Source organism: Balaenoptera acutorostrata, chromosome 11, assembly GCF_949987535.1.
Source record: "Balaenoptera acutorostrata chromosome 11, mBalAcu1.1, whole genome shotgun sequence".
Classification (NCBI taxonomy): Eukaryota; Metazoa; Chordata; class Mammalia; order Artiodactyla; family Balaenopteridae; genus Balaenoptera; species Balaenoptera acutorostrata.
The window spans coordinates 7228612-7242017 of NC_080074.1; the positions used below are offsets into that span (position 1 = coordinate 7228612).

General features: G+C 45.3%; 1 protein-coding gene across 2 annotated transcripts; it reads left to right on the forward strand.

The window, feature by feature from the left end:
- The first annotated feature begins 5510 nt into the window (after positions 1 to 5510).
- NDUFA6 (NADH:ubiquinone oxidoreductase subunit A6) lies at positions 5511 to 12173 on the forward strand. Of its 2 annotated transcripts, XM_007189135.2 has the most exons (4): positions 5511 to 5691; positions 7773 to 7817; positions 11137 to 11252; positions 11968 to 12173. In XM_007189135.2, exons 1-4 carry the CDS (start codon positions 5553 to 5555, stop codon positions 12097 to 12099), a joined length of 432 nt encoding a protein of 143 aa, XP_007189197.1. In that variant the 5' UTR covers positions 5511 to 5552; the 3' UTR covers positions 12100 to 12173. The 2 variants fall into 2 exon arrangements, with proteins under 2 accessions (XP_007189197.1, XP_007189198.1); XM_007189136.3 differs by lacking the exon at positions 7773 to 7817 and having other exon boundaries at positions 5519 to 5691.
- Positions 12174 to 13406: the final 1233 nt, after the last annotated feature.

Consider the following 13406-nt stretch of genomic DNA (forward strand, 5'->3'; position numbering starts at 1 on the left):
TGACATTTAAAAAAAAATCTTGGGTTAAATGTGCATAAAATCACTTTTAGAAATCTCTATTTGTATTAATCCATAACATATAATGTAAGTAAAAAACGGGGGCTTAAGATGCAAACACAGCATCTAGGCAATCCCCTGGGTGTATTCCAACCCTCCCACCTCAACAAGACTACCACCCTCCACTGGTTCTTGGTCACTAGGATCTACTCTGTAAACGTGTTGTAGGGATTGAGGCTAAAGAAAGTTAACGGGATTCTCATAATCTGATTAGTAGGCAAAGAAAACTGACATTTATCAAACATCTGTGTGAACCAGACACTCTTCCAGACGCTTCATAGTATATACATTATCTCATTTAATCCTCTCAGCCCTGCGTGGTAGCCATTGTTATGCCGTTTTACAGATGCGGAAACCAACGTTCATGGAGGAAAGATAACATGCAGCTTGTAACTGGTATCAGGGACTGACAAATTCTTTTCACTATATGCTACATTGCCTCTAATTTTATAGAGGATATTTATTTTCTGTACTGTGCTGTCCCGTCCAATTTTCTAAAATCATTGTTTTTTGTTTTTTTTAAATTTATTTCTGTATTTTTGGCTGTGTTGGGTCTTCCTTTCTGTGCGAGGGCTTTCTCTAGTTGCGGCAAGCGAGGGCCACTCTTCATCGCGGTGCGCGGGCCTCTCACTATCGCGGCCTCTCTTGTTGCAGAGCACAGGCTCCAGACGCGCAGGCTCAGTAGTTGTGGCTCACGGGCCTAGTTGCTCCGCGGCATGTGGCATCTTCCCAGACCAGAGCTCGAACCCGTGTCCCCTGCATTGGCAGGCAGATTCTCAACCACTGCGCCACCTGGGAAGCCCAAATCATTGTTTTTAATAAGGACAAATAGGGTTTTTTCCTTTCTTAAGGTGATGAAAGGAAGAAGGCATTATTAAAATACACTGGACTTCACACATTTGAAAAATCATCAGACTTTTTTTTTTTTTGGCTGCGCTGTGTGGCACGTGAGATCTTAGTTCCCTGACCAGGGATCGAACCCGCGCCCCCTGCATTGGAAGTGCGGAGTCTTAACCACTGGACCGCCAGGGAAGTCCTGAGACCATTTTTTTCCAACAGCTTTATTAAGATACAATTTTCATACCATAAAATTCATTCTTCACCCATTTTAAGTGTACAATTCAATAAATTTTAGTATATTTACAAAGTTGTACACTATCACCATGAACTAATTTTAGGGCATTTCCATCAGCCTAAACAGAAACCTTATGCTACATTTACTCCTCATTTCTACTCAGCTCAATAATCTACTTTCTGTCTCTATAGATTTGCCTTTCCTGAACCCTTCATACAAATGGTATCATACTGTATTGTTTTGTGTCTATCTTCTTTCACTGAGCATAATGTTTTCAAGGTTCATCCTGGCTGAAGAGTTTTCTATTTTATGGATGTACCATGCTTTGTTTATCCACTTAAAAAAAATTTTTGTTGGTATATCCAGTTGATAGACATTGGGGTTGTTTCTACTTTTTAGCTATTGTGACGAATGCTGCTATAACAATTCACATACAAGTCTTTGTGTGGACAAACGTTTTCATTTCTCCTGGGTAGATACTAGGATTGGAATTGCTGGATCATATAGTAAGTCTATGTCTACCTGTTTAAGAAACTGCCAGACTGTTTTCCAAAGTAGCTGTACCATTTTACATTCCCATCAGCAACGTACGAGGGTTCCAATTTCTCCATGTCCCCACCAACACTGACTGTTGTCTGTGTTTTCTATTTTAGGCATTCTAGTGGGTGAGAAAGGGTATCTTAATGGTTTTGATTTGCATTTACTTAATGAATGTTGAGTGTCTTTTCATGTATTATTGGTCATTTGTATCACTTCTTGAGAAAAACAGCTATTCAAAGCCTTTGCCCATTTAAAAAAAAAAAGGCTATTTTTTAAGAGCAGTTTTAAGTTTACAGAAAAACTGAGTGCAAAGTACAGAGAGTTTCCATATACCCCTTGCCCTGCCCACCCTCCAGCCTCCCCCACTACCAACATCCCCCATCAGAGTGCTATATTTGTTGCAATGGAAGAACCTAGATTGACACATCATTGCCATCCAAAGTCCATAGTTTACATTCGGGTTCACTCTGTGGGTATGGACAAATATATAATGACATGTATTCACCATTATAGCATCATTCAGAATGGTTTCTGACCTAAAAACCCTGTGTGTTAGGCTTCCCTGGTGGAGCAGTAGTTGAGAATCTGCCTGCCAATGCAGGGGACACGGGTTCGAGCTCTAGTCTGGGAGGATCCCACATGCCGCGGAGCAACTAGGCCCGTGAGCCACAACTACTGAGCCTGCGCTCTAGAGCCTGTGCTCCGCAACAAGAGAGGCCGCGATAGTGAGAGGCCCGCGCACCGCGATGAAGAGTGGCCCCCGCTTGCCGCAACTAGAGAAAAAAAACCCTCGCACAGAAACGAAGACCCAACACAGCCAAAAATAAATAAATAAATAATTTTTTAATTAAAAAAAAACCCTCTGTGTTGTACCTATTCATCCCTCTTTCTACCCTAGTCCCTGACAACCAATGATCTTTTTATTGTCTCCATAGTTTTGCCTTATCCCACTATGAATCATACAGTATGTAGCCTTTTCAGATTGGCTTCTTTCACTTAGTAATATCCATTAAAGTTTCCTCCATGTCTTTTCATGACTCATTTCTTCCTAATGCTCCAGAATATTCCATTGTCTGAATGTACGAGTTTATTTGTTCACCTCCTGAAGGCCTTCTTTGTGGCTTCCAAGTTTTGACAATCATGAATAAAACTGTTATAAACATCCATGTGCAGGTTTTTGTGTGGACATAAGTTTTCAACTCATTTGGGTAAATACCAAGGTGTGTGATTACTGGATTATACGGTAAGAGTGTGCTGGGTTTTTCTGTTTGTTCGTTTTGGGTTTTTTTGGCTGCCCCTCACAGCATGTGGGATCTTAGCTCCCAGACCAGGGATCGAACCCAAGCCCGCTGTGGTGAAAGCACGGAGTTTTAACCACGGGACTGCCAGGGAAGTCCAGAGTATGCTAGTTTTGCAAGAAACTGCCAAACTGTCTTCCAAACTAGCTGTACTCTCACCAGCAATGAGAGTTCCTGCTGCTCCACATCCTCATCAGCATTTGGTGTTGTCAGCTTTGCTTATTTTTAAATTGGACTATTTTTTTTTGAGTTGTGTCTTTTATATATTCCAGATACAAGTCCTTTATAGAATATACGATTTGCAAATATTTTCCCCCAGTGGTGAGTTGTATTAGAGACCTTTTTTTTTCAATGAATAAGAATATTAAACACTAAACTCATGACAGTGGTTACTCCAAGAGGAGGCAGGAGCATGAACCAGGTTAGAATTACACAGGTAGGTATCAGAGGTAGTGCACAGACTCTGGAGTCAGCTACCTGGGTCTCAACCCAGTATTGTCAAGTAACTTAGCCTCTGTATTTCAGTTTCCTCATCTATAAAATGGGTATAACAGCACTTATCTCACAGGTGTGTTTCGAGGCTTAAACAAGTTAATGTGCCTGGAGAATGTAAAACAGTGGTTACCAGGAGCATGGTACACATTACATAAATCTTAACTGTACTACAACTTCTTGAGGTGGGTACTGAAGTTCAAAAGTTCCCATTCTACCATGCTTTATCACTTACATATGTTACATGCTTTTTTAACTTTTGGGGAAGGCTTTTATTCTTGGTTTCTATTTCTTTCCACTACCCCATCTCACAGTTACCACATTTTTATATTTCAAAAGTGCTTTCTTAACTAATATCTAGTAGATGCCTTTAACAGCAGGCTATAGATACATTGTCTCATTTTGTTTTATCATCTCGGCTTTTTTTTTTTTTTAACATCTTTATTGGAGTATAATTGCTTTACAATGGTGTGTTAGTTTCTGCTTTATAACCAAGTAAATCAGCTATACATATACATCTATCTCCATATCTCCTCCCTCTTGCATCTCCCTCCCACCCTCCCTATCCCACCCCTCTAGGTGGTCACAATGTTACATGCTTTCTTTTCATGCATAATTCATTTAAATGTACAAATATGTTTAAAAAAATAATACAGGGAAAAAATCCAATTTTTTACCCTTTAAAATGGGTAAGACTGGGCTAGATGCAGGGCCATCCCCCATGCTGGCTGGGGTCCCAGAGCTAAGCTCAGCCCTGACCCCTGCTCCTTCCCCAAAACTCACAAAGTATCTATCAACTGCATTTTCAGAAATGACCAATGGACTCCAGGCAGGAGTCAGTTTGGCACAGAACCTAAAATGGCAAGTGACCTAGGCTGCACCACCTCAGTTTCCTCACCTGTAAAATGGGGATGCTAACAGTACCTACCTGATCTATGAGATTAACGAAGACTAAGTAGAATATCCACGCATGGCCTGACATGTTGTTAGCTGTTATTTTTCCCTTTACCCTTCCAGGCTTCCCTTGATGTTCAGAGATATCCTCAGTAGAAAAATGCTGGGAAAGGGACTTCCCTGCTGGTCCAATGCTTAAGACTCTGTGCTTCCACTGCAAGGGGCGCGGGTTCAATCCCTGGTGGGGGAACTAAGATCCCTCATGCCCTGCAGCAAGGCCAAAAAAAGAAAAGAAAAGAAAAGAAAAATGCCAGGAAAGAGAGAGGTACCCAGGATGGACGACCTAAGGTTCCTTCCAGCCCCAAAATTCTGGGCTGTTTTTCATGGAGATCCAGAGTTTGGGATGAAAACGTCCCCGTCTAAAATAGGGCTGATGATATAACCCACCTCCCTGGGCTGTGGAGAAGGGCCGAGAAGCTCAGAAGCTCAAGGCCAGGAGAGCGCTTTCACGTCTCTACCGCGCTTCGAAAGAGTTGGTTTATAGGGGGGAAAAAAGTTATTGCGGAAAAGCCGCAGAGGTGCCAGGCCAACGCCACAGCAGCCCAGGCGCCATTATTTGCCTCAGCAGGGCCCACGGCCCGAGCGCGGAAGGAAGATCCACGACGTGCGTGTGGACGGGCGCTACTACACCAGCGCCCGGGGCAGTTCGCGGGCGTGACGCAGTGGACGCCAGACAGCAGGCACGCGCCAACTCGCGGCACAACGGCTGACCTGGGCCCGAGCGCCCCCTGGCGGCGCGGTCGGGCGACCGTTAGGACGTTCAACGGCCGAGCGTACGATTCCGCAGGTGAGCCTGCGCAGCCTCCACCTGCCTCTCTCACACAGAGACAGGGAGAGAGGAGGGAGAGAGGAGGGAGAGAGGAAAGAGAGAGGAAAGAGAGAGGAGGGAGAGAGGAGGGAGAGAGGGAGGGAGGGAAAGAGGAAGAGAGGGAGGGAGGGAGGGGGAGGGGGAGGGGGAGAGGAAGAGAGGAGCGAGAGGCTTCTCAGCCAATCAGAGAGCCCCATAGCCGTTCTCCCGCCCACCAGTAGTTTAGGGGCGGGACTTTAAGTTTTAGCCAATGAGAAAAAAGATTCGTCCCTCGGCCGGACTTACGGGTTGAAACGGGGTGAAGTTGGGAGGTTGTTTCTTTCTCAAGATGGCGGCGAGCGGCCTCCGCCGGGCTGCTGCTGCAGCCACCACCTCGGTGAAGCCCATTTTCAGTCGGGACATGAACGAGGCCAAGCGGAGGGTGCGCGAGCTCTACCGCGCCTGGTATCGGGAGGTGCCGAACACTGGTGAGAGGCAGCGGCGCACGCGGGGCCCCGGAGGCAGCCGCCCAAGGTCGCCGCCGTCCCGGCCTCCCATTTCTGCCGGGCCGAGCCGAGGTCACCAACTTGGGCAGAGGTGATTCCGAGCGCTTCAGGGGAGGAGGGTCACACGAGCCTTGGCGGGCCTGACCTGGCGGCGGCGGCGCCAGGGTCAGACCAGTCGTGCTCTGCGTCGGAACCGCGCTGCTAGGCGCCCTTGCCCTTTTGTCCCCCGTAATTCTTCCCGAACCCCTGGGAGGGAGAGCAAGGACTGTCAGTGACACACTCACTTTATAGGTGAGGCAGCTGAGGCACCTAGAGGCGAAGTGATCCGCGCATGGCCCAGAGCCAGCCCCTGGTGGATCTGGAACCCAGAGTCAACTCTAGAGTTCCTGAATGTGTTTACAGACATCCATTAGGTTATATAAACAAAGGGGCGGTGGGATTTGAGCGATCATCTGGTTCCCACATCCCCCACAGAGAAAGAAGCAGAACCGGAGCAGGGAAGTGACTTTCCCAAGGTCATCCAGTAAGACACTGGTGTCTTTTCCAGTCCCTCCGGGTGAGGTGGCTTCCTCCCCAGTCTCCGAAGTCTTTTCACCGAGTTCCACAGGCCCCTAGTATTCCTTAGGAACTCCTTCCCCTGCCCCCCCCCCGAACCCCGGTCTTCGCTTAGATGTCAGAGAACCAATCTATTCACCCGAAGGATTAAAATATAAGCTCCCCGGGTTCAGAGACTGTTTTTTCATCTTGGCATCCCCCTCAGCGCTGCCCAGTGTACTCGATGAAAGAAAACTTGGGGAAAATCCCATCTGAACTGTCAAGGGCAGTACAGATGTCAGGGACTGTCGATATTTGGTAATTTTGTTGATTTGATTTAGTGTGTTTCATCGTGTTTTTAAGTCAGCTGGAGCGCCGTAGCACCCCTTAGGGCTGCCACTTTCTTGCCTGTGTGTGAGAAGCAGTAGAATGTGCTGGTTACTGGACTTGCCTCCACTTTCCCCTTAGTAGCTGTGTGACCGTGAGCAAGTTGTTTCATCTCACTATGCCTCAGTTTCCTCATCTGTAAAATGATAATATATAGTACCTTCTTCAGAGAGTTGCTCTGTTAAATAGGTTAATGAATCTGAAGTGCTTAGGATAGTGTCTGACACTTATTTAGACACTCATTAAGTGCTGGCTGCTACTGCTGTCTTGTTATTATTGTTACTGTTATGTGTAGGGCTTACTCTCCATGCAGAACCCAGCTCTTTAATGTACGGGAGCTGTGTCTGCTTCACAGTGTCACTTGTCTTCAAGCTGACTTTTTGAGAGGTTGCCCATGACCATAACTTAGACCCACAGGATACAAGGGAGGGAGAAACCGGAGTGATCTAGCGAGCACGGGTTCAGGGACTACAAACTCACATGCCTTCAGGGGACAGATGGATAATAGGCGTAGGGGAGTGACAGTAGCTTGGGGGGGTGTGTGTGTGTGTGTGTGGAGGGTGTATTCAAATGCAGATGTTTAAAAGCAGGTTTGCCTAGCAGAATACTTCTATGATTGCCCAAGAATGCTTTCTTGTTGCAGGGAGGAGCAGGGGGTGGGGAACAAGACCCAGATGGCAGAAAGACTAGTTGGCAAAGGGTAAAAAAATCAGTGACTGAGTTGAGGATAGAACCCAGGTATCTAGCTCATTCAAAATCAACACCCTCCAAGACTTTCCCTCAAATACTGTTTGAGAAGATAAGCCCACAGTCAGAAGGGTCCTGAGAAGAGGGGAAGGCAGGGGGTTATAGGAGCCTGCAGAGCAGGGGGAGGTTGGCGGGGGGTCAGTGGGGTGGTACACCCTTATGGGGAGGATCAGTGATCTGTAGCTTGTCGTTTGCTCAGGCCTGTGTGTACACTGGTGTCATGACATCCATCATTGGGGATTCCAGCTGAGGATCCAAACTAAGGACTGGAAATAAGTAAAAGTATTGATAATAACTAACATTCATTGAAATGCATACATATGGCCCAGCACTATGCTAAATGCTTTACATTGCCTCATTTTAGGGTGGGTTCTAATTATTTCCCTGTCTTACAGATGAGAAAACTGAGGCACATAAACTTGTCTCACATCACACCATTAGTAAGTGGAAGAGCCAGACTTCAGACCCTGATTGTCCAACTGTTACACTTGGCTCAGCTTCTGCTGTAGTTTTCCCTGAATCTCACAGGACCCAGTTATGCTGCGCTTGTGGAACAGAGTGACATTTGCCTGGGTGGTTGCCTCCGCATGGGACCACAGAACAAAACTGCCTTGGATTCCCTCCTTTGAAGAAATACTACATGCTGCTTGCTGGTTCCAACATAACAGGAGACTTTCTATAGAAACTATTCATTTGTTTAATTTCCATTTCATTGGGTACCTCTTGTACTACAGGGTCAGTACTAGATGCCTAGAGAGAGATGAAAGTGACTAAAACACAACCCTGCCTTCAAGGGTCTTATGGTCTAGTCAGGAAGATAGGCATATATAACCAGATCATTAAAACCCAAAATATAATAGAGGTATGGGAAGTAAGTGCTGAAATGTTTAATAGTTAACATCTGTATCGATGCTTTACTGTTTATAACATGTTGTTACTTGATTTTCGCCACATTCCTGTAAAGGAGTTAGGTAAGAGGTTATCGTCTTCCCTATGTTGTAGATGCAGAAAGAGACTGAGGAGGCTGCACCCCAGGCAAGGTCCTAGTTCATGATGGTGTGGAGACCTTACCCAGCTTTTTTGACCCCAGGTCCCGTGCTCTTTTTTCATCACACCATGCTGCCTTCCCATCTGAGGCTCTCCCGGCGCTTGGTATGAATGCTGCCAAAATGAATTGGAGCAGACGGCTGAGAACCAGATCAGTGTCATCCTTCCTAACCTGTCAGCCTCCCTGACTCAGAAAAGCCTTAACAGTAACTTGAGGAAAACACACAGACTATGGAAGTCACCTTCATCCAAAAGGGGCACTTCCATATCTTCTTTTTGTGCCTCAGATTTTTTCAAATTGAAATTAAAATATTCAGGATTCAAAGATTAAGCCAGGAGTCTGAGTTGAGAAAGAACAGTTCGAAATGACTTACACCAGGGCTTCTCAACAGCGGCATTCATGCTGGATAATTCTTTGTTGTGGAGACTGTCCTGTGCATTGTGGGATGTTTAGCAACATCCCTGACCTCCACCCAGCGATGCCATTAGCATTCTCCCCGCTAGTTGTGATAATCAAAAATGCCTCCAGATGCTGCCAGATGTCCTGGTGGGCAGAAGTCGTCACTGGTTTGACAACCACTGATTTAGACCAAAGGACAGTTCAGTGGGCTATAGCTTAGGCTGTTCCTGTTTGCCTTCCTGCAGCCTTTCTCACTGGCAGAGGGGGTGTGTTCAGGGGGTTGAGGTGGGAGAAGGATGACTAGGACAAAGCTATGAGTTTGCCTCTTTAGAGACAAGGATTCTTAACCTGGGAAGATGGGCATTCAGGGATCCGTGAACTGACATTGTAGGCAAAACTTTGCATTTGTGCCTGTGAATATTTTCCTGAGGAGAAGATTCATACAGCCAGTGCGCTGGTGTGTGGTTCAGGAGACCTTGTGGAATGGGAGTAGGTGGACACCAGCTCCCCCAGTACGCACAGAGGCACCTTGCTTTTGTCTCCCAAGGTTGGGCAGGATTCTAATATGAAAACGCAGGGAAGGTAAGCACTGATAGCAGGGGAACATTCCTCATACTCCTTTCCTTAAAAGAGCACAAAATTGTAAATTAAAAAACAATAAGCAACCTGGATTCTAGGCCCATGTTTGCCAGGGACCAGTAGTCTGACTTAAGGCAAGTCCCCACAGGCCTCTAGTGGTAAGATTCTAAATTCCAGGATCCATATTAGTTTGCATTAATTTGTGTCTCTGTCTTCTTATGGTCCCTTTGTTTGCTCTTTTCTAAAATTCCAAATATGATACTGTGGTGTTTAACAGCTAACTCTGTCAGGAAATCTAGATTTATAGTGTTTACCATTTTCAATGATGTAAGTACTCCCACCACGGTTGATTTTGAGCTATCAAAGTGAAGTCAGGGACGGCCGATTTGGGAAGAGATGTGTATAATTGGCTCACCACGGCAGCCTGCTCCGGTACACCACTGGATGCTGAGTTCTTTCTCATGTGATCCTCTGTCTTCTCTGTTAACACTTACCTACAAAGCTGGGATGCAGTTTCTCCTATTAGATTTCTGCTATTGCTTATTCTTTGGTTGAATCAGCCTGGCATGATCTCTCCCTCAGCAGAAGCTTTATTTTTCTATTGCTATCACTAAGTTATGAGTATAATTAAAGATTCAAACTTGGTTGTTGATTAATTCAGTCACTAGATAGCCCTCATGGTTTTCAGAGCTGGTTGTGATAGTTCCATAGACTAGAGTGGACATGTCACAGGAATGGCCACACCACAGGGTATCCTCACCAAATGAGCCCGCTGCTCTCCTCAACCACAGGGCTCATTCTAGCCTGTGAGTCTTGGTTATGCTGTCCCCTGAGCCTCGTGTGCCCCTCTCTTCTGTCCTTACTCCACGTACCACACAAGGCCCTGTTCATGTCCTTGCCATCAGCAAATCCACTGAAGGCCAACTGCCAGAGGATGAGAATAAAATCACCTAATTTTCAAAGGCCGTCTATATGCCTTGTCAAACTCCCAGGTCACTGAGTCTGTGCCACTATTTTAGCACTTAATCAGGGATTGCTGGATATTGTGATTTTAATATTTGCACTCATGGATTTAAGACCTAGAGAGCAGGAGCTACATCTTAAACTTCTCTCTTTCCTCCAGGTAACCTAATACGGTAGTAATTGTTTGCTGGATTGATGCCTTTCCCTACCTGCACACTCAGCAGTCTCCCTCAACTCTTGAGTTTGCATGGTGCACAAACCTACACCGTATCACTGTACATTCATTTCAACCATGTCATCTTTTGTCAGTTGTTATGCTAACATTTATTGAGAGCTTATTCCATGCCAGGCACTGTTCTCTCATAGAATCCTCACCACAGCTCTGTAGTCATATGTGCTGTTGTCGTCCTTATTTCACTCACAAATAAAAACACTCAGGCATAGAGAAGTGAACATGCACAGAATCATGTAGCTGATAAGTGACAGAGCTGGGATTTGAACCCAGGTTGTTCATACTCTTGAACTGTGCTATACTGCCTCTTCAAATGCAGTGGGCTTGTCTCCCCAAACAAATTTACACTCTTTGAGAGCAAGTGCCATATCTCACACTTCTTCACATCCTCAAGCACCTAGCTTAAGGTCAGGCTAGTATTTGGTGAATGGAATAGACGGGCAACCTATGTGTTCAATGACTAGCCGTTGACTCAATTTTTTAAAAAAAAAAAAAAACGTTTTAACCATCTCTACCCTGAATCATGTTTTCTCTTTAGTGCATTTATTCCAGCTAGACATCTCTGTGAAACAGGGACGGGATAAAGTCCGAGAAATGTTTATGAAGAATGCCCACGTCATAGACCCCAGGGTGGTTGATCTTCTGGTCATTAAGGTAACTGACTCTCCCTGACTGATTTAAAAGAGTAGCCAACTTGTCCAGAGCTTCTCAGTCTTCTCAGATGAACATTTTATCTCCAAGTTTAAAAGCAACTACTAGGTCAGCAACTGTTACATAGTGTTTCAAAGGAATAGTTCAACTTGGAGGTTCTCACCTGGTTAAATAGATTATAAGATTATTCAAGGGAAAATCCACTGGGGCTTACATTTAAAAACTAAAAACAGAGGAAAGTTTGAACTCTTCTTGAACCTCATCCCTGGAAATTACTGCTTCACCTGGTTGCCAGTTTTCAGCCGGAAGAGCAGGCCATGGAGTCAGATCCTGGGCCTGATTCTGTCTCTCTGGTCCATCTCATTAGCGTCAGTGGCAACTTCAGCATGGGCCAGTAAATAACACAGAAAGAATGTTAAGCAGGAATGTAAATTAAGCCAGTCAGGATAGGCAGTCAGGGGGCAGAGGCCTGGTGACCTGAAGTCTCCTCTTGGAACCAGTCAGCCAGAGTTAAGGAGTATTTGAAAGGTCTCAGAGATTACTTAGTCCAACCACCTCAGTGTCCAGATGCAGGAAGTATGGTCTAGACACAGTATGTTACTTGCCCAAGGTCACTCAGCAAGTCAGTGCCAGAGCAGAGAATCGAGTCCTGGCCTTCAGTGTTGTATTCCTTCCACTCAACCACTCTGACTGAAGACCTCTCCCCTCACTTGTGCAGGGAAAGATGGAACTGGAAGAAACAATTAAAGTGTGGAAGCAGCGGACACACGTTATGCGGTTTTTCCATGAAACAGAAGCACCAAGGCCAAAGGATTTCCTGTCCAAGTTCTATGTTGGGCACGACCCGTGAAATCACTCAATGGAAAAGTGCATGTTGATATTTAAATATTTTAGAGCACAAATAAACTCAATATATGATGGTCATTTCATGATAGAATTCCATTGGTGAACCAATGAGAAGCTCTACTTCTGCAGTCTCACTTTTTGTCTGAACAAGTTGAACACACCACCTGTTCTTTCCCTTCTCCTGAAGTGTGGTGTTTCTAGCAAATTAGATTCTCTTTTCTCAGAGCCTTGCATGTTGGTAAACAGGAATGGTGAGGCCATCTGCTCAGAAACTGCCGTTCTGGGTATGATGCTGGATGGCTTTGTTAACTTAGCTGTTTCTACAGCCCCCAGGATTGGATATTTTGGTGTAATGGCACAGATCATCCAAAATCCGCCAGCTCTTGCTATTGGAGGAGGATCCGAGCAGCACTAAGAGGCCCAGAAGTAGAGCTGACAAGCTGGGCTATTTTTCCCTGGGTTCTGAAGAAAATGGCTGCTCAGAGGCCTAACCCCCTATCCGCAACAAGCACTGGTCCTTAAGATGAAATTAACTTCCTTCTCAATCAGGCATCCTGCTAGGGACACAGCTGTTCAATGCACGCACAGAAGTATTCCCTTTGCAAACTGGAATGTAGCTCTAGCGACGAGAGTAAATCTTGACCCAGGTTAAAGACCTGATCTGTTTGCTTTGGATGGTAGTCTTCTCTGTTCCTTCCCTGGACAGTCTAAATGCTGGAGAAAGGGGTTCAGTATCTATAGGTACAGTCACCCTGAGGATTCCCAAATTTTTCAGCACCAACAACCCCTTTATTATTATTTTGTTGTTGTTGTTGTTTTTAACATCTTTATTGGAGTATAATTGCTTTACGATGGTGTGTTAGTTTCTGCTTTATAACAAAGTGAATCAGCTATACATACACATATATCTCCATATCTCCTCCCTCTTGCATCTCCCTCCCACCCGCCCTATCATCCCACCCCTCTAGATGGTCACAAAGCACCGAGCTGAGCTCCCTGTCCTATGCGGCTGCTTGCCACCAGCTAGCTGTTTTACGTTTGGTAGTGTATATATGTCCATGCCACTCTCTCACTTTGTCCCAGCTTACCCTTCCCCCTCCCCGTATCCTCAAGTCCATTCTCTAGTAGGTCTGTGTCTTTATTCCCATCTTGCCCCTAGGTTCTTTATGACCTTTTTTTTGTTTTTTTAGAGTCCATATATATATGTGTTAGCATACGGTATTTGTTTTTCTCTTCCCCTTTATTATTTTCTCATCTAAGGAAACCAAGTTTTGAAAGAATTCTAAAAAGTGGTATTTCTCAAGGAGTTTT